This window comes from Nycticebus coucang, chromosome 8, assembly GCF_027406575.1.
Source record: "Nycticebus coucang isolate mNycCou1 chromosome 8, mNycCou1.pri, whole genome shotgun sequence".
Classification (NCBI taxonomy): domain Eukaryota; kingdom Metazoa; phylum Chordata; class Mammalia; order Primates; family Lorisidae; genus Nycticebus; species Nycticebus coucang.
In genome coordinates, this window is record NC_069787.1 from 95,630,439 (window position 1) to 95,654,652 (window position 24,214).

General features: G+C 51.7%; 1 protein-coding gene across 8 annotated transcripts in view; it reads right to left on the bottom strand.

The window, feature by feature from the left end:
- The window catches only part of CACNA2D2 (calcium voltage-gated channel auxiliary subunit alpha2delta 2), a 139,742-nt gene extending 115,824 nt beyond the window's left edge, over positions 1-23,918 (bottom strand). For all 8 annotated transcript variants that reach the window (XM_053598433.1, XM_053598431.1, XM_053598432.1 and 5 more), the window contains exon 1: positions 23,478-23,918. In XM_053598433.1, the coding sequence (XP_053454408.1) occupies positions 23,478-23,662 (185 nt within the window). In that variant the 5' untranslated portion in view covers positions 23,663-23,918. The remainder of the gene's footprint in view (positions 1-23,477) is intronic.
- Positions 23,919-24,214: the final 296 nt, after the last annotated feature.

The following is a 24,214-nucleotide window of genomic DNA, read 5'->3' on the forward strand; positions in this document are numbered from 1 at the left end:
ACCACAGAAATTGGCAAATGCTAGAAACTATGTTTATTTCCCCCTGGAGAGCAAATTGTAAACATTTACTAGTACACCACTGATTCTACCCCAGGCTGTTGACTCTTTTCTAGTATGTCTATATGTCTTTGTTTCTAGGATTTCACAGACAAGTAAAAGAAAATTAATTGGGAGAACAGACACGAATGCCATGTTTTATTTTGCTCAGACAACACATTATTATTATAATCACCATCATTTCATCTAAAAATCAACACTAAAATAATTTTTAGAAGAGCCAAATCTCAGGATAAAGCCCAATTCTTCCCCAAGACACACATATATTCTCTCTCTCTCAAACACACATACACCATCTCCCCTCTTCCACCCCCAGGCTGAGCAGCTCTAGACTCTGCTAGGGGCTGCAGGGACTGGCCTGCCATGACATATGAGGACACACACACTACCCTCCCAGGTTCTAGGGTGGTCTAGTTCTTACTCTGGCATCCTGGACATCCTGCTGTGCAGACCCCAGGCTCCAGCTCACTGCCTCTCAGCATAATGCCAGGGAAAACAAGTTACTCTGATTATTCACCTAAATCAAACCCAATTAGGAAGGCAATATGTATGTCCTAGAGTTAAAAAGAACACAATGGACAATTCAGGCCATCATCACAGAGATGTAACTGTGGGTTCTAGGGTTTGGCCAGTGTCCCAGTTCTGGCTCTAAGGGGCAACTATGTACCTGCAGCTTTCCTACCTTGAGGCTGGAACAGCTAACCACCAAGCCAAGTTGACCCCTTGCCAAGCGGTCATACTCAATCCACGAGAAGGGCATGGGGGCTTCAGGAGGATGAGGAATGCGTCAGGACCCATGGCCTCACTCACCAGGGCAAAGGCAAACTGACTGAATCCTTCCAAAGCACCCATCAACTTGGACACCAGTGCCCAGCTCAGCCAATGCCTCTCTGGCTAGGCAGTGTTGCCCACAGGCCACACAGGGAGGTCCACCTGCTGGCTCCTCACATCCTTGTGATCGTCCATGCTCTTCATTGAGATGATGTTGCTTCTAAGTACCAAATTAACAAGATGGTGAGGGAACAGTGTCTGGGAAGAGATAAATGCATGCAGCCTGGGGCTGCAGTGGCTTACTGGTGTGGGCATGAGAGCCACATCCTCAAAGTACCCAAGCCTGGGGAATGGGGTGGTGAAGGCACTGTGGCTCCATGTCACAGACAAGAAAACTGAGGATCCTGACAAGGATGGGTGCAGGGTCATACACTTAGAGAGAAGCCAGACCTGTTCTGCCTCCATCAGCTCCATAACCCCATCCTTCCAGTATAAGGCAGCCTCAAAAGACCCTCAGAGGAGAGGCTGCCTCTGCCAGCTGTGTGACTTTGAAGAGTTCTGCATCCTGAAACCTCTGCTTTTCCATCTGTAAATGGGAGTAATAGAGATGGGCTGAATAGTATCTTTGCTGGGAGTGGGGTTGATACAGAGTCCCTCTGTTCCCCAGGCTACAGTACAGTAGCATCATCATAGCTCACTGCAATCTCAAACTCCTGGGCTCAAGTGATCCTCCTGCCTTAGCCTCCTGAGTAGCTTACAGGTGTGCGCCACCATCCTGGCTAATTTTTCTATTTTTGGTAGAGACAGGATTTTGCTCTTACTCAGGGTAGTCTCAAACTCTTGAGCTCAAGTGATCCTCCACCTTCGGCCTCCCAGAATGCTAGAATTACAGATCTGATGCCCTGCCTGGCTAAATAATTTTAATAGATAAATCCACATGGAAACCTTGATAGGTATCATTATTACTAGGGAGTCCCCCGAGAGCCCAAGATCTAAGAACTTGAGGGCTCAGGAAACCTTTGAATGAATGCCTACACCTGGCAGGGAGGGTGGAGGCTGAGGTAGCTCCACAGGAAAGAAGACAACATCAAGTGTTGTGGGATGCTAGGCCTCTTCCCGGCATGTTTCAGAACTGAGGGGGCGCGGGGAGAATGGGGTGTCACTATCAGGAAAGGGAGAAAAGTCATCCATGTATAGGGTGAGGAGCTGCAGCTGAGGACCCTTTAGCAGGCAGAACCACTGAGACTCCTATAAGAAGGCTGGGGAGGCCCTGGGCCACACTGCAGAGCACTCAGGTGGGGGCATCCAGCTCAGAGGCCAGCTGTAAATGCTCACTCAGAGAAGGGAGAGGAAAAAGAGAAGGAGGGGAACAGGAGGGGTAGGAGGGGGATGGGGTAAAAGGGGAAGAGCCAGGCCTTGTGTGCAGATGCAAGCAGCATAGATTAAACTGTTGTCAGTTGTTAATTTTATATGTGAAGTTGTTGATCAGAATGTGATTTAATTGTACAGTATAATCCAGCTTTTGGAATAAATTATGCAGAATACTCATCTATAATTAAACAAATCAAAAATCCAGAGACAGGTGACACAGCAGGTTCACCCTCAGAGGGCACGGGTAGGTGTGGGCGGCTTGACCCAGCAGAGGGACAAGAAGGGAACGGGGTGGGGCTTTATTCAAGAGCAGAGGGGCTGGCCTAGAAGAGGCCAAGGCCTGGTAGGGAGCCAGGGACTTGGAACCCCCAAGCTCTGCCTCTTCAGGCCTTCTTGCCACTCACATGGAGGCCTTTTTTGTCATCAGAGCTCTACTGCCTCTACCAGACACCCTGTCTGGATAAACTCTTGAACCAGGGGCCTACAAGCAATCTGCAGCTCTCTACTCAGCTTGGCAGGTCAGCCACTGGGGGTGCTGAGGTGGTGTTGAGCCGGTGGTTACTGAGGGTGGGACAGCAGAGGGAAGCAGAGGGGATAGATGCCAGGGATAGGACTAGACTGAGGCAGGCCTGGGTGTTAGGGAGCAGATACAGCAGAAGCCACTTGTCACCAAGGGTATGTGGAACCAAACTCGGCAGTGGTGGAGCCCCACGTCTCTTGCTTCTCTCATGACAGGCTAGCCAATTATTCTTTCAGCTCTGGTGCAGGCAACAATGTAAAATAAAGTGGTATTAATTACTCTGGTTATATTTCAACTGACCTGCCACCTCCCACCTCAGTGCCTTTGCAGTTTTCTGAAGAAAAAAGAGACAGACATGGGGAGGTATGGGAGGAGTGACAGCAAGACATAGCCATGAAGACAGCCCAGGAGAGCCTGGGGGACTGTGTCAGGCTGACCCTGCCCCAGGGGAAGATAAGCTGGCAGTGAGCGAGGGGGCCATTCCCCCAACCCAGCCTAGAGATGGTTTGCTTCCCCCAGTGGTCAAAGTTCAGAAAGCAGTTGTGGTCCCCGCCAAAGCAGGACTTGAGATACGGTTGGCACGTCCCCTGAGACTCTATCCCTGCTGCAATGGCAGAAAAGCTTAAGGCTGCCCTCCAGGATTGTGCTATCTCTGGAGCCACAACCCCAGGCCAGTCCTCTCTGACCACTCAGGTGATGTCTCTCTTTACCTAGACTGAGTGTTCAGTTTTAGCCCTCTTGCCAAGACCTTGAACAAGACATGTCCTCTTAGGCTTCAGTTTTCCTTTTAGAAACTGGAGGTAAATTTCACCACTCCATCCACTTCCCAGGACCCAAACAGGAGGCAAGTAGAAACCATGGCCCCACGTGAGGATGCTCGCAATGCCAACTGCCCCATGAGGGATGGCAGGGCTGCTCTCCACCAGTCCAGTCTCCCTCCTGAGACCTGCACTTCCCTAAATGTGGGATGGCTGTGCCTCCTCCTTAGACTGGGGCCTCCAACCCCTCCCTACACTGCCTGAGACCTGACACCGGAGAGACCTCCCTGGCTAGTACCTGGGAAACCCTGGGGTAGAGCAAAGTGTTCTGTGAACAGACCTTTCTTCCTGCTTGTCCACTCAGGACAGAAGACTCTCAGGCCATGGCATCTTTCAGGGCCTCTTAAGGATGGCAGGATCAGCAGAAGGCAAGAGTCTAGCAGAGGTCACTTATTCCCCAGAGGCCACCCTAGGCAACCTACTGAAGGCCATCAAAATCACAGTGCCTTGAGATGTGGGGGCCCTACATACATCATGGAGGGGAAAACTGAGAATAGAGTGAGAAGGAAACATGCTTGTTAAGCTGATTCATGATAGATTAAGGCACCCCAGCTAGCCACCCACCCACCATTTTATAAGCAGGTAAACTGAGGCATAGATCTCAAAGGGAACTGGTCCATCTTTAATCTGTCAGTGATTCAGTTAAAGGGATACTTAGAGTGAGCAACATGACACTTCCAGGAGCACCATTCCCACACTCAACCACCCAGCTCCCTGTTTATCACAAGGGAGCCTCAGAAACTCTGGGGAGTTGGGGGAGGGGCCTATGTTGCTGAAGCTTGCATTAGTCCAAATCCATTGGTCTCAACTACTTGTGCCTTGGGACCCTGCCCAAATACTGCCCCTTAATGAGGTTATTAATTATGGGGCTGTCCCTTCCCTTTCTTTGCTGAGAAAGAGCTTTTCCTTCTAATTGGTAACTCAGCTGAGAGGCAGCAAGCCTGTGCCTCCCTCTCAGCCTAAAAGTGAACAGTCACCAGCTTTAATTAGGTTGCCAGGTCCAGCCCAATATTTACTCGTAATGGTCTGATGGGATGGGACAAGACAGGAAAAACTGGGGGGAAGGAACAAGGTAGGCCAGGAAGCAGCATTACTCAGAGATGGGGGAGCCACTTGGCTCTGTAGCTTGGCTTTTGGAGGTCTCAGTTTCCCTCTCTAATCAAAGAAGGTAGTATAAGGCCTCTAGGGGGCCGTTGGTGGATCCATATCCTAAGGGCCCTCCCTGCCTGGGTCCTGCACCTGTGAGCAGAGGTCACAGTGTGACAGGTCAGGGATCTCCCTGCACTGCTTTCATTCATCTTCACAGCAGTCAGTTCATCACACCCAATCCTCAGAGTGGGATATTAAGGCACAGAGTGACTGAATGATGAATCTAAGTTTGCAGGGTTCCTAAACAGGAATCAGGCTGCACGTGCACCAGCTTAGGATACCAGTCTTGAACTGCTAGCTGCTGGCATGGCATGGCCACTTGGATGTCTAGAAGGCCTTTTAAACTGAATGTGTCTAATACTGAGATCCTGACCTCCCTCTAGACCTGCTCCCCTTTCCCTCATCCTTGCCTCCTCACCTCAGCTGAAGGTAGCCCCCTCTGTCCAAGCCAAAAGCTTCGGGGGTGACCTAGAACTCACCTTCTCTCACACCCACATCCAAGTCCTATCGGCTCCACCTTCACAGTGTGCCCAAATCTGCCACTGCCTACTACCCTCCCTGACCCCAGCCTGGCATGGGCAGCCATCATTAATCCTGGACTGATGTAGATGCCAGTTCCCTGGTCTCTGGCTTCTGCCCTGCCCCCTCCCAATCCATTCTACATATAGCTAGAGTGTCCTGTGGAAATTGTGTCCCTCTGTTAATATCGTGCTATATAGCTCCACGGCTCTAGAGGAAAAGCCACAATCCATCCAGTGGCTGTAGCCCCAGTGGCCTTTCTGACCTCGCTCCTCAGGCTACACTGGCCCCTCAGTGTGGCTTAAACATACCCCTACATTCCCTTGCACATGCTATTCCCTCTGCCTGGAATAGTCTGACCTTGGAAGTACACAGGTCCTCTTTCATCTCCTTCAGGTATCTGCACACGTATCCCCTGCTCAGTGAAGTCCACTTTGACCCCCCACTTTAAAATGCACCCCTCAACAGCAAATGATTTTTATGTCCCCTCCTGGAGTTTTTATTTAAGCTAATATTCCATGAGACAGCCTCTCATTTACTGTTTGCTTCTGCCTTGGGCTGTGACCCTTAAGGACAAAGCTCCTGCTCTCCGGCCTGGAAGAACAGGCCTTTTGCTGAGCAAATATGCTCCCCAGAGTCCAGTGACCTCCCAGCCACCCTCCCAGTCTATGTGTGTGGCTGGCCACAGGAACCAGGAGGTAGGGTGGGCAGCAGGAGCCTGTAGAGGAGTTGCAAGTGTGGTGGCTGCCCCAAGGCTGGCCCAGGAGGCCCTCCCTTGCTCTGGCTTCTTTCCTCATGAATTATTAAGGCTCATTTACCATAGGCCTGCCCAGGTCTGTGGCTTCTGTGCATAATTCATGGTTCTCCCAGAAGGGCCTGGTGCTCTGGCAGCCACTTCTTCTAGGAAGCAAGAAGAAAATGTGGAGGAGTGACCCAGCCCCAGGTTGTCCTCCACCTTATCTCTGTCACTGTGTCCCCAAACACAGGCACAGCACCTCTACCCACTTCCTGCCCCATGGCACTTTCTCCTGCTCACTCAAGCTCTCGTTCCTGGGACCAGAGTCCATGAGCTTTGTGCTGGATCATCCATTTCCATCTGCACCTTGATTTCCCATCTGTGGTGACAAAGTTGAGCCACACTGGTGGTTTTCAAACTGCTCTGACAGCAAGATAATCTGCCTTTTATTTTTTTCAGCAAAATCCTATGTGAAGCCCCAATATGCTCCTGGTCTCAAGAGTATAAACATATTTTAGAAGGCAGCACTGTAAAAACATGACTTGTATTTAGTAAATAATCATTACAAACATTAAGGCTGTCCTGAAGATCCTGGTATTGGGATCCATAGAGGCCTCTGTAGCTCCCATTACCCCAACATTCAGTTTGTTCCTGTGTTTGTAGTATGCTAAGAAACTCCTGGTACACAGAGCCAGGCAGCCACAAATGAGCCACTGATTTATAGCTTACCACATAAGGGTGGTGGGAGAATCCTTTCCTGAGGTCCAAGATAAAACCAGCACCTCCCCTGATAACTAAGGCATATGGGTCTCCAAGGTGCCAGCACCCAGGTGTCATTGTCTGTTAATTTCTCAGTAGTCTAGAGCTAAGATTTAGCAAGCAGCAAGAGGAGCTCCTGAACCAGCTGAGGACTCCCTGGGGGAAAGAAAGTGTTCTGGCCAGGGGCACTGGGATAGCTCTCTGCCATCCACTGTACCCAGGATCCTCTATTTGTTCCCCAGGCTGCAGCTACCTGCCCCAGCCACTGACACAGACTGGAGGCATTTTGGGGTAGGCAACACTTCCTCTCCCTAGCACATTCCCCAGGTAGTCAGACATGATGGGAATGTAACACCTGCCCAGGCCCATTTAACAAACAGGTAAGTTGGAGTTCCACAAGATCAGCTATCAGGAAGTGGACATACTGCTGCATTCCTGTGTGCAATAACCAGGTGCTGTAATGGGAGAGCCACCCTCAGGCCTGGTCTCAGGGAGTATAGAGCAGGATTGAGGCACCTGTGGAGGGTCATCAGGTGTGTCAGGGAGAAGCCCAGAAGCTTGCCTCCTGTTTGTGCCCCACATAGTAGCTGGAACTTGACTAGAGGTGACAGGACAGACCCAGTCCACATGTTACAAAGCACTCTGGTCAGATTCTGTGATTCACATGTCCCCATCTCCCCTCTTGCACATCCTCCCCACCCCCCAGCATGACTCAAACCCTCACTAAGCCACAAATAGCTGTCCTCTGTGTGTGTCCTCAACATGGCCTCCAGCCTTGAAGAGGACAGGGTCCTTTTTCCCCCTCAGGGCAGTGACCTCTGTGAAAGCTTGCAAGCCCTAAGGACATCCAGGTACAGAGGAGAAGTCAAGCAAAGACTTCAGAACTCAAACCATCAGTGCTGGCTTTGTTCTCTGGTCTTGTCTCTCCTCTAGCTGGCCAAGTCACTTCCACCAGGGTCCTTCTTGGATTCCATCTCAAACCCACAGTCCCCACTGCATTTTACCAAGCCTCGCTGCAGGTTGAGGCTGCAGCCTGGTCCCATCACCAAACTCCCTGCAAAGCTTAGCTAGGAGCCTGGTGAAGGTGAATCTTCTGGAAACACATGGGGATAAATTTATCAGAACATCTTCACCGTAACAGAATGGTGCCTGCCAGCCTGCAGTAAGAGAGAGGCTCCAAATTCAGCAGGCAGCAGGTAGCCAAGGACCCAAGAAAGGAAATGTTGATGCAGAGCACCTACTCTGTGCTGGACACTCTGAATGTGACTCCCACTGATGTCACACACTACCGTTAGCCAGGTGCAAACCAATTCATGCCCATTTTATGGATGACTCTGAGGCCTGTGGAGATGGAGCAACTTTCTCAAGAACACATATCTAGTCGATGCCAAACCAGGATATATATATATATATTTTTTTTTTTTTTTTTTTTTTTTTTGAGACAGAGCCTCAAGTTGTCACCCTGGGTAGAGTGCTGTAACATCACAGCTCACAGCAACCTCCAACTTCTGGACTCAAGCAGTTCTCCTGCCTCCGCCTCCCAAGTAGCTGGGACTACAGGTGCTTGCCACAATGCCCGGCTATTTTTTGGTTGCAGCCATCATTGTTGTTTGGTCGGCCCTGGTTGGATTCGAACCCACCAGCTCAGGTGTATGTAGCTGGCGCCTTAGTTGCTTGAGCCACAGGTGCTGAGCCCCAAACCAGAATTTGAACCCAGTGAAGTTTGATTCCAGAGTCCTGATTTTGTCCCTAATCCCTAAGGTGGACTCCAATGGCCTTAGAAAACAGGGTACAGGTAAAAGTCAACCCTCATTTATGACTTTCCCAACTTTAAGAAGCAGGCTGGCCCATCCCTATATCAGGGACCCTAGTGCCTCTCCAAGCAAGCCAAAGCCAGGTGCAATGGGGAAGTTCTTCCTTACAGCTCTCCAGAGCTATCCTGCTGTAGGAATGTTGTCTCACAGCCCTGGGTACCTCAAATCCCACCACCAGCAAGCCTGGACCAGGTATAGAGAGAACATTCACTTCCTCCAGGATCTGCTTCTCACTGCTGCCTGGCTTCTCAGAGCAAGCCAAGCTGCATGTAAATAAAATGTGAGTGTTCAACCTGCCTTGCCATGCACCATGAACCTGTTACTCTCAGATGCTCTGTGGTGAACTCTTTAGCAATGCAAATCCCCTCTATGGGCTGCGAAGGATCCACAGCTGCAGCAATGAAGGGGCTTGAAGTGCCTCCCTAGCAGCCCCACCCTTCTGGCACGGCCAGCCAGAGAGGAACCACACTGCCTCATCATCCTATGTTGTTGGCTTGAAGAGAAACAGGTCACTGAACCATCAGGGCTCACTACTGTCAAAATACTTTTGCAGATGTTTCTAACTTTCAGTAAATTCCCAAATAGATCACTTCTCACTTATTCATTCATTCAGATGGTTACTATGTACCTACTATGGGTACAGAGAGAGATTCGATGGTGAGGAAGGCAGATGTAGGCCTACCCTTGGGAGCTCGGAATTCAAGTAGAGCAGACTGTCATCTGATCCAGATCAGAGCCTGATGAGCAGAGAGAAGGGGAGTCCAGTAAGATGTGGAGGGCTGGATGCACTGGGAGGAGCCTGACCTGGCCTAGGGGGCTAGCTAAGTGAAGGTGGCACTGCAGAATGGGAGGGGAGTCCAAACAAAGGGCACAACATGTGCAAGGCCCAGCAGTGAGCTCTGCACACAGCAGTGCCCTGTGAGCACCCACTGACTGACTGTGGGTATCAAGGCAGGCTGTTCCTACACTGAGGCTGGCAAAATTCACCTCCACCATGCTTGATTATAAAGGTAGTGAGCCCCAGATGTTGGGAGGATGAGGAGAGCAGGCACAGGCAGTGGATGGTAAACTCAAGGTTCATAGAGAATGACTCTCCCTGCTCAGGCCTCAGTGCCCATCCTGGGCAGGCACAGCTCTCCAAAGGCACACTTCCAGTTTGGACACATTTCCACACTGATATCTAGTCAGCATCTCAAACTCAGCAAGTCAAAACCTGATTGCCCCTTGGACCTGCTCTTTCCAGCCTCCTTCAGCTCACCTGGTGGCAACTTTGTCCTTCCAGTTGCTCAAACCAGACATCTTGTGTCTTTCTCTTTCTCACATCCAAAACACTGGCATTGCTCATCATTACTGTGGCTACCACCCTGGTTATGTTCCTCCTCTGCTCACATCCCTCCCACGGCTCCTACCCACTCAAAGCAATAACCAAAGACTCACGCTAATTTAATGCCCCCGCCCTCTCACCTCCTCTGCTCCCACTTTCCCCTTCTCCTCCCTTTGCTCTACCCACATCCTACCTCAGGGCCTTTGCACTGGCTGTTCCTTTGCTTAGAACACTCTTTTCCCCAAACCCCACATGTCTCCTGCCCTTCTTTCCATCCAGTCTTTGCTCAAATCTTTCCTTTTCATTAAGACCCACTATGATCCCATCTCCCACCCAGTTAAAATGCACCCTCCTGCAATTCTGTTCCCTCCCTATGGCACTTATCTCTTTCACAACATGGCATGTCCTCTGTTTGTCCCCTCCCTAAACTATTGTCTGCTTAGCAAATGGCAGATGCTCATGTATGTTGAGAGAATGAATAAACAGCAGGTTGTCTGTGAAAGGAAGGAATGTGCCCAAAGTTGGGGAGGCATCACCTGGAAGAGGATGCATAAGGTGTGAGCTTCAGGATTTCTCTGGAGACAGCCTGTATGGCCAGGCCCGTGGGGCTGTCCCATTGCCTGACACCCAGTGACAACCACTGCATCCCTGCTTCCCCGAGGGGACCTCTACACTGACCTGTGGGCCACCCTCACATGACATCTGACCTGTATTTATCAGCCCGGCTCACGCGTCCTCAAGCTCAGTCTGTGAGAAAGGTAATAGGACAGGCTGCCTCTCCTCATTTCTCAGATGAGAAAACCAAGGCTCAGAGAAGAGTGGCTGCCCATCAACTTTGTATACTACATCTAACACAAGGTTACTTATACTTGTCTTGCTGGGGGAGGGGCTTAACAGGTGGCTACTACCCTCCAGGAACTCTCCAACTGGGGAAGAGGGGGGTCTCTGAGCTAAACAAGCATGGGTGCACACAGGGAAGCAGGGCCTCTGACTGGGACAAAGTGGAAACAGACCAATAGGGAGGTGCTGTCTCTCAGGAACTGATTCTAGACATTCAATCACTTACTCCATAGGACAAACCAGTGCCTACCATAACTGACCCCTGGTGCAGAGCCTTCTAGCATGGGATCCTGACACTGCTCCATACTTTGTAACTTGCGATGTCAATTCCCAAGGTAGGGGAAGCAGAGAGCACTTTGAGACTCAGCCCAACAAATAGTAAGGTTGGGGTTATTGCTATTATTCCCCTGGACCTCTTTCCCCAGTTCGATGGGTGTTCCACCTGTAAATGTCCTATTGCTGACCCCACCAGAAGTATCTACAAGTGTAAAGCATTCAACGTTTTCCTGTTCTTTTTTTTTTTTATTGTTGGGGATTCATTGAGGGTACAATAAGCCAGGTTACACTGATTGCAATTGTTATTCCTGGTATTTTTAATACACACATTGTCTCTAGAATATCATCTCCTGAGAACAGAACATGGCACATAGCAGGTGCTCAAAAAATATTGGCTCAATGACTGGATGCTTCATCCTTACAACCACAAAACACAGGAAATGTGATTCCATTTTAAAGATGAGGTACCTGAGGCACAAACAAGGTCATATATGGAGCTCTCTTTATGATCCCCAGCTCCTACCCTGGCCCAGGCTTTCTACCACACAGCAGGTGTACAAATCAAGGCCCACAGGGCCAGGGCTCTGGGTCCCTCTATACAGACCCGTGAAGTCCCTTCCCCACCCTTCTTCATTCTAGAATAATGGCCTCCTCCATATGTCACCAGTCTGGAAATCACCTATGAAATATATTTCCCCCAGCACTGGCTCAAGAACCATGTAAATCATTAGGGTTAATTGCCCTGGGATTGTTCCCTACTGCCCCTTCTCCAGCTACTCTGTGCCATAGGGCTATGGGGCACCACACAGGTAGGGCCCATATCCTGAGCAGCCCAAGGTGTCCTGGGTGCTAGTAGGCACTGCTCAGTGGTGCAACAGCCTCAGAGAACACATCAGTAAGAGAGGGGTGGGGTCTTCTGGGAGCCTCAAGAACTGGGGCTGGGGCTGGATGCAGTGGTGCTCATACCTGTAATCCAAACTACTCAGGATGTTGAGGCAGGAGGCTCAAGGCTCAAGGATGCTTAAGGCTAGGAGTTCAAGACCAGCCTGGATAACAAAGTTAGATCCTGGTCTCTAAAAACTGTTTAAATCAGACAGACTTGGTGGCACACATCTGTGGTCCTAGCTGCTCAGGAGGCTGAGTCAGGAGGACAGCCTGAGCCCCCTGCAGTGAGTAATGATTGTGCCACTGCACTCCAGGCTCGGTAACAGAGTAGGGTATGAGTATGGGGAGTGGATTCAGGTGGGGAAGGAAAGGTCAGGAGGTGGGTTCTGAAAGACAGGCAGGCCATGGGACAGTCAGGAGGGTAGAGAGGGCATGGGAAGCCTGGAGTGCAGAAGCAATTGTGCGGGTCCTGCTTGGGGTTGGCAGGGCCCTCTGTAGCCCATCCAACCTCTCCTCAGTTCAGTGTATGGTTGGTGCAGGTTAAGCCCCCATGGAAGGAGACTGATGTTGCCCTGTGGGTAGGCAGTCTTGAGGATAGAGATCTCCTTTTATGGCCACTCTCCACTCCCATCAGAAGAAGCCTCCTTGGTTGTGGAGACTTCCACAAGCAGCAATTACATGTACAAGGAAGGGATGATGGCTATGCAGTTGGAGTGCTGGAGAGCACCATGCTCAGCTGCAGAAGGATCCCTCACTCTACAGGGTGCTGGAAACAATGAGGGCATTGAGGTTTAAAGGTGGAGGGCAGGAGATCTCACCACCATGCACCCCCCATAGCATGAGCTGAATAGAGCCAAGGCCACAGTGGGGTAAAGGGACACTGGGGGAAGAAGGGCAAAGGGGAGGCCTGCAGCCCCTGCTGCATATACCCCTAGAGTTTCTGGAGCCTGCACTAGTCAAGGTCCAGCTTAAATAATTAAACATGCTGTCTCCCTCCCTCCAAGTTGCCCTGCCTGGGTATTGCTAGGCACAGCCAATGGGGTGAAGTGAGATGGGGTGGGTAGGAGGAGTGGTGGTGAAGGATGGAGGAGGAGAGCTCAGTCCAGAGTGAATCTAGACTGCCTAGCCCCTCTACTCTGTGTGCATGCAGGAGACAGCACTGCCATTCCCAGCAGGCCTCAGAAGTCAACCTGGATCAGAAGAGGCCTGTCCTGGTCTGGAAGACCCACAGGGGTCCTCAAACTACGGCCCGTGGGCCACATGTGGTGGTGTGATTGTATTTGTTCCTGTTTTTTTTTTTTTTTACTTCAAAATAAGATATGTGCAGTATGCAATGGAATTTGTTCATAGTTTTTTTTCTTTTTTAAACTATAGTCCAGCCCTCCAACGGTCTGAGGGACAGTGAACTGGCCTCCTGTTTAAAAAGTTTGAGGACCCCTGCATAGCTGTGCTCAGTAGAGGCCAACTCTTTCCCTTCCTTGGCCCCTGAACAGCCCCAGAGAGCCTTCTTTCTCATGACAGGTGGGAACAGTGCCCAGAGGGGTACTCTAACCCAGAGCTTATCCCCAAACCTCACCTTTGGCTGGTCAACTCCTGGACACTATGCTCAGCCCAGACTGAGGATTGGTGCAAAGAAGAGAACCCAGAGAGTAAGAGGAAGGGCCAGGGACCAAGTCATAAGAACATGGCCATAGTGTGCGTGGATCCTGTCATATCTGTCAGGGGTGCCAACCAGTGACACCCAGTCCTCTGTAGTGAGGAGACACAGGTATACCCACACTATAGGCACAAGTACACTACACCCTGAAGCTGCCCTCCCCCAAAATGAGAATCAGTCTCACAGGCAGCACCCAGCCAAATTCAGGCCTTCCCCTTGGCCATGGCCATCGGACACATCCTTGGCTGTGGCCCATTAAGGTCAGGTCAGCTGCCTGTTCCACAGCAGCAGGATATGCCCCTCTTTCTATCCTCTTAGCCCATACATGCCAGTCCTAACTTCATATATTACATGTATCTGAACCAGCAGCTTTCTTTCTGCTGTCCTAATTAGTCTACCCTAGGCCCTGCTTGAGACATGGCAGTGGCCTAAAGGACCAAACCCAATTAGCACAGCACAGCAACTTGAGGACAGTAGCTGCACCTTGCACTCCCCCATCTCCCCCCCATTTGGATCTAGGCTATGCCTTAACTGCTGAGAAACCCAAGGCACCATCCCTCTCTAGGCCTCAGTTTCCCCATATACACCACACAGGAGTTAAACTGGACAAACTGGTCTCACAGTTCCCTCTGATCCATACCCAGAGCGCAGGTGAGGGGGAATACAGAATAAGAATCTTCTACTTCTGGTCCCTCAGGTGCCTCCAAGGAACTGGGATGGCACAGGCCCAGTGAGAAAGCCAGAAACCCACATGATAAATCCTCCAAGAACTTTAGCCTGATGAGAGGGGCACACCTTGCAGAGGACATGCATGATGGAACAGTGTGGGTTGTGGGGACACCCCAAGGGTCCTGTGGCCACAGACTGGAGATGAACTGCAAAAGGCCTCTGTGGGGCAAGGGCCAAGTGCTTGGACTTGAGTGCCTGGCGGGAGCTACTAGTAGGAATCCTGCCTCCACCACTCACCATCTGTGCTATTTTAGGATCACATAGGCCTGACTGAGCCTCAATTTTTCTTATCTGTGAAATGGGGATTAAAAATGGACTGACCTCAGGTGGCACCTGTGGCTCAAAGGTGCCAGCCCCATATACCAGAGGTGGCAGGTTCAAACCCAGCCCCTGTCAAAAACTGCAAAAAAAAAAAGAAAAAATGGACTGATCTTACTAGTGTATGTAAAATACATCACCCAGAGCCCAGCTTATATTATGGTGGTAAAAAGAACTATTTCCTTTACAAACATTTTCTTGGCAGGGTCATTCCACCCTCCCCTCCCCACCCTCTCCCTTAACCCCCATTCCTATCTGATCCTGTACCAGAGACTGCCTCCCCATCCCCCATCGCTTCCTGCCTTCTTGCTAACAAAATCCAAGTTTGCAGAATCTCCACCTCCAGCCCCAAGGTGACCCCATCCTCAGCTCAAGGTTAAATCCTGGTTAGTCTGAGCCAATCATGATGTACCTTTTAGATTGCCAGTGATTGGTTCAAAGTAGACATGTGACCCAGTGCCAGCCAATAACGTGTAAGGAGAAGTTGGCTAGGGGCTTGTAGACTAGGCTTCTTGCCCTTTTAAGAAGAACCCACCAGAAATACCTCTTCTATGTCTGATGCCTGGGTCTGCACATGATGCCTGAAGCTGTGGCAGCCACGTTGTTGCCGTAAGGAACATCCACCAAGGACAGACAGACACACCAAAAGCAAGGCCAGCAAGGTAGAGCATAGGTGAGGACTTGAAGGTGATAGCCCACATTATCCATTTCTCAACTTCCTGTCTAGGGATAAAGAGCCTAAGCATGAGGAAAAAACTACATCATACCAGGGTTCCCAAGGTATGCACAGAAGCAGCCTCTTTTCCTTGCAGCCAAATACACTCCTCAGGCTCAGCTCTTGTTGAGGGGCAATCAGCTCAATGCTTACTCCTTGAGTGCCCTGTGAACTGGCACAGAGCTGGAGGAGGGGGCACAGGGTTTCAGGAGAGACCAATAAGGAGTAGGGAACCAGAGGAGGGCATCAGTCAAGAAGACTCCTTGCCCCAGCACTCAAGCTAAGCACACTAGCCTGGAGAGGGACATGATAAGCCAAGTACAGAAGGTGGAGAGGGCAGAGCTCCTCCCAGAACCTGCAAATATCCTGGATATTCCCAGGGCTAGTGGTCAGAGGCTGGAACCAGCTCAGGTAGGACTTCAACTGTCAGCAGACTTCCAGGGTACAAGGTCACAGATGATCCCCAATGGGAGACACTGCAGCATCCCTCATGGGGCCCAGGAGAGAAGACTCCTAAGGCCCTACCACACCCACCTGGCCTCAGCTCACAAGGAGAAAGGAGACATGTCCATTTGTGAATGCCCTTAGCCTGGAGGCCTGTTTTGCTAACTCATTCCCTTTTCCTAAACTAAAATTGGGGGCAGGGCTAGGATGGGATGTTTTGTTGTTTGTTTGTCGGAACTGATGGCGGCACTAGGCCTGACCTTTAAGGCTTCAAATGCAGCATTTCAGGCAGTGCCAGTGGGAGAAAAACACGGGCTGCCGAAGGAAGTTATCAAGACTCAAATGCCACATCAGGCTAAAAATTCATGGCAGAGCAGGGGCCTCTACCTGTCTCAGAAACACATTGGCCCATCTGTGTCCACACTGATGACAAAGCTGTCCTTCTCCAGGGGACCAAGGAAGCTTTGATGACTCTGAAGCAGCGCAGGGGCATCAGCATCAAAGTCTGCCCAGAAAAATACTAGGAGTTGGGGATTCATACCACATAAGCCCTGAGGGTTTGCCAAAGCAGACCTTGACTTGCTCCCTTACCCCATGCCACACATATTTTTGTTTAAGAGAAACAATTGTATATCAGTGTCAGAAAGGCTAAAGGGGGAGTCACCCTTCATGCAGCCTATATTGAGCACTAGGGATGGGGACTGGGTCCTGCCCAGAGCATCCTGCCCAGAAAGCAGAAATGTGGGGCCTGAAGGCTCCCTTCACCTACCTGGGACCTCAGTTTCCTTGTTTATGTGATGGGGGATGGGGCCCGAAGTGATCCTGTGGCTGTGACATGTCCTTCCCAGGTCAGAAAAGTATGCAAGGCCCATATTGTCTATGGAGATGGTTTCACCCAGGCTCCCTGCCCCCAAAGGGACCCCTCCTGGCCTACAGACTCACAAACACTTCTGCCCTCTCTCTGCAGAAGCCCCTTCCCGAAATGCCAAGGACCCTGGGCCATCCCAGCACTGACAACACACAGACCCTGAGAATGCCAGGAAAGCAAAATTTAACAGTTCTCTCAAGACATCAGGACCCATCACACCTGGGATCTCACAGCCCCAAAAGCCAGTGCCCATGACAGGGCCCTGACAGCCTGTTTGTTCATGAAGACTCAGCAGACAAAAATTTATCCTTAAAAGGAGGTGTCTTCGCTGGAGGTGCTCTAAATACAGGCACACGCAGGGATTATCAAGCAAAGGTTTACACCCCAAATCATGCCTGCTGACTACATAGATGTGTTGCTAGGGGAAGGACCCCAAACCTGCAGAAGCTCCAAGGACTGCAAGTCCCCTGCCCTTCTGTGTGCAAATGAGAAGCTCACCCAAAAGGGAAAAAATGCCAGCTCAAGGTCACACCACAAGGTTTTCTCACTCTGCCTAAGCTCTAGTCTTCATACCCACATTCTAGATTTTCCACACAGAAGAGGTGTTTGCAAAGATGTTTCACTTCACTAAGGATTCATGGAGCTCCTCTGAGTCCCAAGTCCTCCAATGAATCTAAATACCATTCAATTTGCAAAAATTTGAATTACAAGAATGCAGCCTCTGTTTCCTTCATCGACTATCATCATGCCAATTGGTAGAGGATCAAACTTTCCAGCTCAGCCTTAACTCAGGCTGTTCCTGACATAAAACGTTTAGGAAACACCAGTCCTAACAACCTGTGCTAAAGGATGCTTTATTTCCCACTGCCAGTGTTTGCCCACCAAAGCCCTGGCATTAACCTCAAAGGTGGGTGGTAAAGGTGAATACTAGGAGTGCCTTCTGGATGCAGAGAGATAAACCATGCATCTGTCTGCACTACATAGGCACATACATACACAGAGCACATGCCCACATTAGAATTCATGTGCACACACATGCATACATCCACTCACACATATGCACAAACATGTACAGAACCTGATTACATCCTACAAATGTGTACAAACACACAGATGTGTACACACTCTTATGTACAAACTTACATGTACACACAGTCCAAGGCAAGAGCCAAGTACCAGAGGAAAGACCCAGAAGCCACAATTGGTTCCCACGTGCCTATAGGGCCTGGTGGGGTGCCAGGTGTTACGGGCAAGGGGACAGGTACCCAGCTGGAATGAGAATCCCCTCAGATTTTGTCAAGACCCACATGCCCTTATCACACAGTCCCTGGGGCCTGTCATACCCCAATCTGTAAGGCAGCACAATCATAGAAACATCATTTTACAGACGAGGTCTCAAGACACAGAGAGGCAGAGAAAGTTTGTAAGATCACCCAGCTGGTGAGAGGCATGGCAGAGCCTCACTGCATGCCAAGAGAGGCATCATTCAGAAAGAGCTGGGAAGAAGGGCATCAGGGTGGAGGAAGTAGGGGCTCAGAGTCTAAGAGGGGCAGGTTAGTGACAGGCAGAGAGAATGACTTTTCACTCTTCTCACCCACTCCTTTCCCGTTTGTTTAATGAGGATCATTTCCAAGGTGGGAAGAGATGGTTTATGAACAGCAGGAAAGAATTCCCATGCCCCTCCCTTTCTGCTAAACAATTAGGCTGATGGGAGCTCAAAGTGCATCCGTCTGAAAAGCAGACACCCCAAGGTATGGCCAGAGGCCAGGACTGGAGGTCTAGGCTCCCTCACCCAGCTAGACTAGGGGTCAGGCCTCACCCCATGGCTAAAGCAGGCTGTTGAAGGGAGCAGGAAGACTCCCTGCTAGTTAGAATGTCAGAGTCAGAAGGACCCTAGAAGAGAAGAAACTGAGGTCCAGGGGGAGGAGGAGCTTTGTCCAAGGTCACTGAGCAAGCTACTCAAGCTAAGAAGATAGGGCTGGGCTTGCCCTTGACAATGGTCCCCTGACCCAAGGGGGACCCTGAGTCCCCCCAATTTGTGAAGATTCTTCCTACCTACCTAATCTCAGCTAGACAAGGTCTCCTAGTCTCCTAGTCTGTGAGGCCCCACCATTACCAGGCTTTATCACCCAAACCAGCAGTGGCTTGAGGCCAAGCAGAGCCAGACCAGATCCATGGCGCCCCAGTTGAGGAAGCAGGTCCAGGAATGAGGACACCAAGCCAAAGGCCTGAGTCCCATGGTGGCAGGGCAGAGTCTGGCTCAGCCTTGTCCCTAGGTCTTATGTGGGCTCAAAGTGTGTGGGCTTGAATGACAGAATCCTTGACTCCTTTGGGGAGGCCCCGAGACCCTGCAAGCCCCCCAGGCATCTCAATTTCTGTGGTCATTTGCACTGACTCCACCACCCCCTTCTACCCTTAGCCGCAGGCAGCTCAGGAGACTCTTCAGGTTACACAGGACAAGAGAGGAAGGGAAAAGAAAAAAAGCAAAAACCACACATACACTTCCCTCTGGGAATATGAATATTGATTTTGTAGCCTCTTGTTTAGACAGTAGGCACCAGGAAAAAAAAACCTGACATGAAGAGAATCTCCCCAGTTGGCTAGAGGGCTGTAGGAAATTCCTCCACCCTGTCTCAGGGTACCCTAGGCTGCAGTGCTACCTCCCCAGGTCTAAGGGAAGTCACTGTTCCCTCCCAACCCATTTCCTCCCCCATGCGGATGGGTGCTGGAAGGGGAAGAAGAGAAAGAGACCACTCTCAGCCCACAGGTAACACTACCCTGCCAGACGGGGGCCATGCCCAAACTTCCAGCTGGCCTTTGAGCAGTGAGCCTTTGGGAACCTTGGTTCCCCAGCCCCTCAAGCCCCACCTGTCCAGAAGGCATGAGACTCCCAACCATGGAAGACTACATCCTCTTCCATTAATTCTTTTTTTTTTTTTTGAGACAGCGTCTCAAGCTGTCCCCCTGGGTAGAGTGCCGTGGTGTCACAGCTCACAGCAACCTCAAACTCTTGGGCTTAAATGATTCTCTTGCCTCAGCCTCCCAAGTAGCTGGAACTACAGGCGCCTGCCACAACACCTGGCTATTTTTGTTGTTACAGTTGTCATTGTTGTTTTAGCTGGCCAGCCTCAGCATATGTGGTCAGCATCCTACCAACTGAGCTACAGGTGCTGCCCTCTCCCATTAATTCTTACCTCAGCCTCTAATGCAGATTCTATTATTTCAGTTGGGGAAACTAAGGCAAGGTCATCCAATGATGAGGGTCAGCTCTGGATGCCAAAGTCTGAGCCCGCAGGGTCTGCACCTAACATCTAGCATGTCTCCAAACTTCCTCTTCCTAGGAACTGGCAGTGTCCACTCATACACATCTGAGGTACCAAGTGCTGATGGTGCCCACCTGTACACAGCAGAGGGAGGAAGAGACACTGACTGCAGAAGTATCATTCCACATGTGGCGCCAGCTTCACTCTGAAGTCACTTTCTCTATGGTGACACAAGTATGATGAAGAATCTGGAGTGAGACTCACTTGCAGACTCCAAAGGGACTCTTCTTAAAGTGGGCTTCCTCACTTCTCTGGGTTACCTGATACAACTGGCTAGGAGGAACTTCCCAGTGAAGAAGGGGTGTGGGAGCACAGCAGCCAAGGGTCCCCCCAAATCCTCAACACCAGGAAGCCTGTGAGTACCTGGAAGCTCTCCATCCCAGTGACGGCAGCCAGCAGTCCTTGAAGCCTCATCCCCTCCCTCTTGCAAAAGCTGTGGCAGGTTGTTAGGAAGATAGGAGACCTAGATGTGTGATGTTGCCTCTCTCCAACAGGGAGAGCCACAGGAAGGTGGAGATGGGGCTCAGAGGCCTGGACAAGCACATGTCACCTACCATTAACCATAGCTAGACTGGATGCATGCCCTGTCATGGGCCCTCCTCCCCATATGTCCACCCAGGAGAAGAGCATATATTGTGGCTGTCATTAATCTGCTGGGGGTCCAAACTCCACAGACCCCTCACTGATCCCACTGATGGCCAGGATCATCACTGGAGCAGAGCTGGGCTAGGAGGGTGCAGCCTGGCAGGCAGCTCAACTGGTCTCTCTACCCTGCACTCAGCCACGACTCTACAGAGCAAGGGACAGAAAACAGGACACAGAGGTCCAACAAACATGATATATTGTAGAAGAGGCAAGCAGGGCAGGGACCACAGATTGATGGGAGACTCAAAGAAGGGGAGCAGGGGAGGATGGCAGGAAAGGCACAGGGAGAGGCAAAGCAGTGAGGGTTGCCCCTCCACCTGAAGGCTGGGGCTGCATAATCAGAAAGATGAGGTAAGTGAAAGGAAATGTGCTTTGACCCCATCTCCCCTCAACCCTAGACATGTGTGTGCACACTTATGCATGCATATGCACACACACAAGTTGCGTCCTCCTTGTTTGAAACCCTGATCCAGGTCCAAGTCAGGTGAGAGGGCCCCCCACCCAAAACCAAAGCCCTGTCCTCCTTCCAGCAGTAACTCCTCTGCCCTTTTCAATCCAGCAGCAGCCTTGATCCATTTCACCTGGTGGGCAGAGAGCCACGCTGCCAGAGAGACTGCAGAAATAAGGGCTAGCTGACCCCAAACCCGCACTTGCTTAAAACCCAGCAGCTTTCGAAGCTGGGCCGCTTGGCACTAGAAGATACTAAAGAGAAAGTGACTTTCCCATTAAGGAATCTCTCCAATGAGGGGTTGTCACCCTAGTGTCAGGAGGCTGAGGGTGCCACTCTCCACCTTGGATATCCACCTGTATCAAAGTGTCATCCCACCCTGGCCACCAAGGAGAAGGTTCTGGGAGGCTACCCACCCTGGTGCAGCCCCACGGAGCCCTCTAGTCCCAATGGCAGCCTCAGCCTTCTTGTTAATTCAACAAAAACTCCAACTCCAACTAGCCATGGTCATGTGAGGGGAACCTCAAGATTCCCTTCCTCTTCCTCCCTTCAAGGATCAAGGGGCATCCACAGCTGCAGGACCAGGGCAGATGAAGGGCACTGGCCGTCACAGCAAACCCTCTGTATTGTCAAGCCATTAGTTGCTTCCCCCTGGACCCTCAGAGCTGTGCAGCCCCCACCCCACCCCCATTCTCATTTCCTGATTACAGTTTGCAAGACATGTCCCAAACCCTTGAATTAGCTCCAACTATACTGACAAGAGAAGAGCGTCCAGCTGGAAATGTGCTGCTGCTGTCACACCCGCCTCTCCATCTTCTGGCTGGGGATAGAGGGACAGGTGTCCACTCTGGATGGGGTCTCACACTGGCATTCTAGGGGACCCATGCAGGCCTAGCAGCCATCTAACCCACTGCAGGTTGCAGGGAAAGGGAGTGAGGTCAGGAGAGGTAGAAGGAGACATCTACTTAAACCTTAACTCAAGGAGCTATGAAACAGCCAGGAAAAAAATAATTGTGGTTTAGCTCATGCTTGGCTTTGAGGAAGAAAGAACAACAAAAATAATAATGCTTTTGCTCTTTTTAAACACTGGTTTAAGCCCATTTTCCTCATAGCAAATGATAGACAATAATGCACCCACCAGCCCTGAACTTCCATATGATTCTCTTCTCTCTGTGCACCCCCCCACACACACACACAGAGAAAAATCCAGACGGTTGACAGAGGACACGTCCGTGCAGCACCTGTAATTTGCCAACTGATCACCCGCCTGAGCACAGCCAGGCTGTGCAAAGAGAGAAATGACAAGACGAGACAGAGAGAGAACCAGAGTGGTACCTTTCCTGAGTTTGTTTTTCCTCATCTGGGAGAACCTACAAGCTCGAGTTGGCAGGTTTTAAGGCAGAACCAGGGGCGCTTTCCCTTGGGCAGAAAGGGTCTAATGACGCATTGCCAGACTCTCCCCTTCCCTGAGGCCAGACCCTTTGTGGTAGCCACCAGGAGCCTGACTACTCCTGCCTTAATCTCCAATCCAGGACAATGGTGAAAGACTCCATGGACAGGTGGCCCCTCAGACCTGGGGACAGAAGCAAGGTGGTCAGTGTGCCCCTAAGGGGTATCTGGTCATTGACATATGGCTGGAGCTTTGGGCCAGGAAACCGATGCTGTCCTAAAGGTCACATGGACTTAATATCTATCCCAGATACATCTGGCTAACCTCATTCAGAGGAGGAAGCCTGAGTTTGCTCTTGGGGAGGGTGAGAAAGCTCAGAACCACCATGAGAATTTGTGGAAGCTAGCAGAGCCAGGAGATGCTATTACCCTGTAGGCAGCAGCGGGGGCAGGCAGGGGTCCTCACCATTCACCCTTTGTCCTGAGCCCAACACCTTCACTTCCTAAATGGGCTCTCCAGGAGATTGTCCCCTCAGGTGGATGGGGTCGTCAAAAACCGTGGACACTAATCTCCTCTGTGGTACTGAACACAGAAAGAAGGTGTTCACATGCTCTGCATACAACTCCCCACCAAAGGAAAAGGCCCATGGAGAGAGGTAAGTGCCCCAGCCCCCTAAAGGGCCAGGTTCCCACCAGGGAGGGAGCTTGGGGCAGGTGCGCGGCTTCAACTCTGCCTGGCAGTGATCGTTGGTCGCCCTCTCAACCAACCCTGGGTTCGCTTCTCACTGGGACACTGTCAGGGATATTAGCTGACATGCTCGGACTCCTCACTCCATACTGGGTCTTGAAGATCTTGTCCTGCTCCGTTTGGGGGTTTTAGCGGAAGCAGGGGCACCTCGGGGAAGTTTCGCGACGCAGCCAGAGCGCTGGGACCGCGGCTGGCAGCCCTCGGGCTTGGGGATGCAGCCCCTGGGCGCAGTGGGTAGCCGGACCCAGAGCCCCAACCCCGCTGCGATATGCAGGGAAAGACCGGTGTGGACTTAGGGGGCGAAGGAGGGCTCAGTGCTCCGCTGGGGTCCCGCTGCCGGCCGCGGCCACTTACGTGTGCTGCTGGGGGAAGCTGTAGGCAGAGGCACCGGGGGCGGCGAGCAGCGGTAGAAGGAGCAGCGAAGGCAGCATCAGCGACAGCCGGCGCCGGGGCCCGGACGCTGGGCGCTGGGCGCTGGGGCCGGGCTGGGGGCCGCAGCTGGGCCGAGAGGCGCCGCAGGTCTGAGCCGGCACCGCCATGTTTCCATTCAGATGCGGCGCCGCGGGGAGGGGGAGCAGTGGCGGCGGCGGCGGTGGCGGCGGGATGGGAGGGCGCGGGCGGCGGGCGGCAATTCGGCCTCTCCTCCTCCGCCGCCTTTTCTGCGCGGGGCTTCGGGACTGCACGGGCCGCAGTGCCTCTGCGGGGTGCGCGCTACGATTTCCCCGGCGCGCTGGCTCAAAGCGCTCTGAGCGTCTGGACCCGGACCTGCGCTCAAATAGCGGCGGCAGCCAACCTGCCGGCACCGCCCTCCTCTCTCCCTCCCTCCTCGGTCCCCGGCCGGCCCGCCCCCGCGCGCCCCCGCCGCGGCCACGCGCCGACCCGTGCCCGCGCGCCCCTGGTCCTGGCGCAGCCCGGAGCCTGCCCTACTGGCCCGCGCGTCCTGCGCCCCAACCGTTGTCCGAGCGCCCAGTGTGCGCATCACGCCTCAGAACCTGCTGCTTCTGTCCACTCCACTTGTGGAAAAAGTCCCCGGCCCAGCGACCCAGGGTGGGCGCATATGTGACCCTTCTGAGGGCTCGACCTTCAATAAG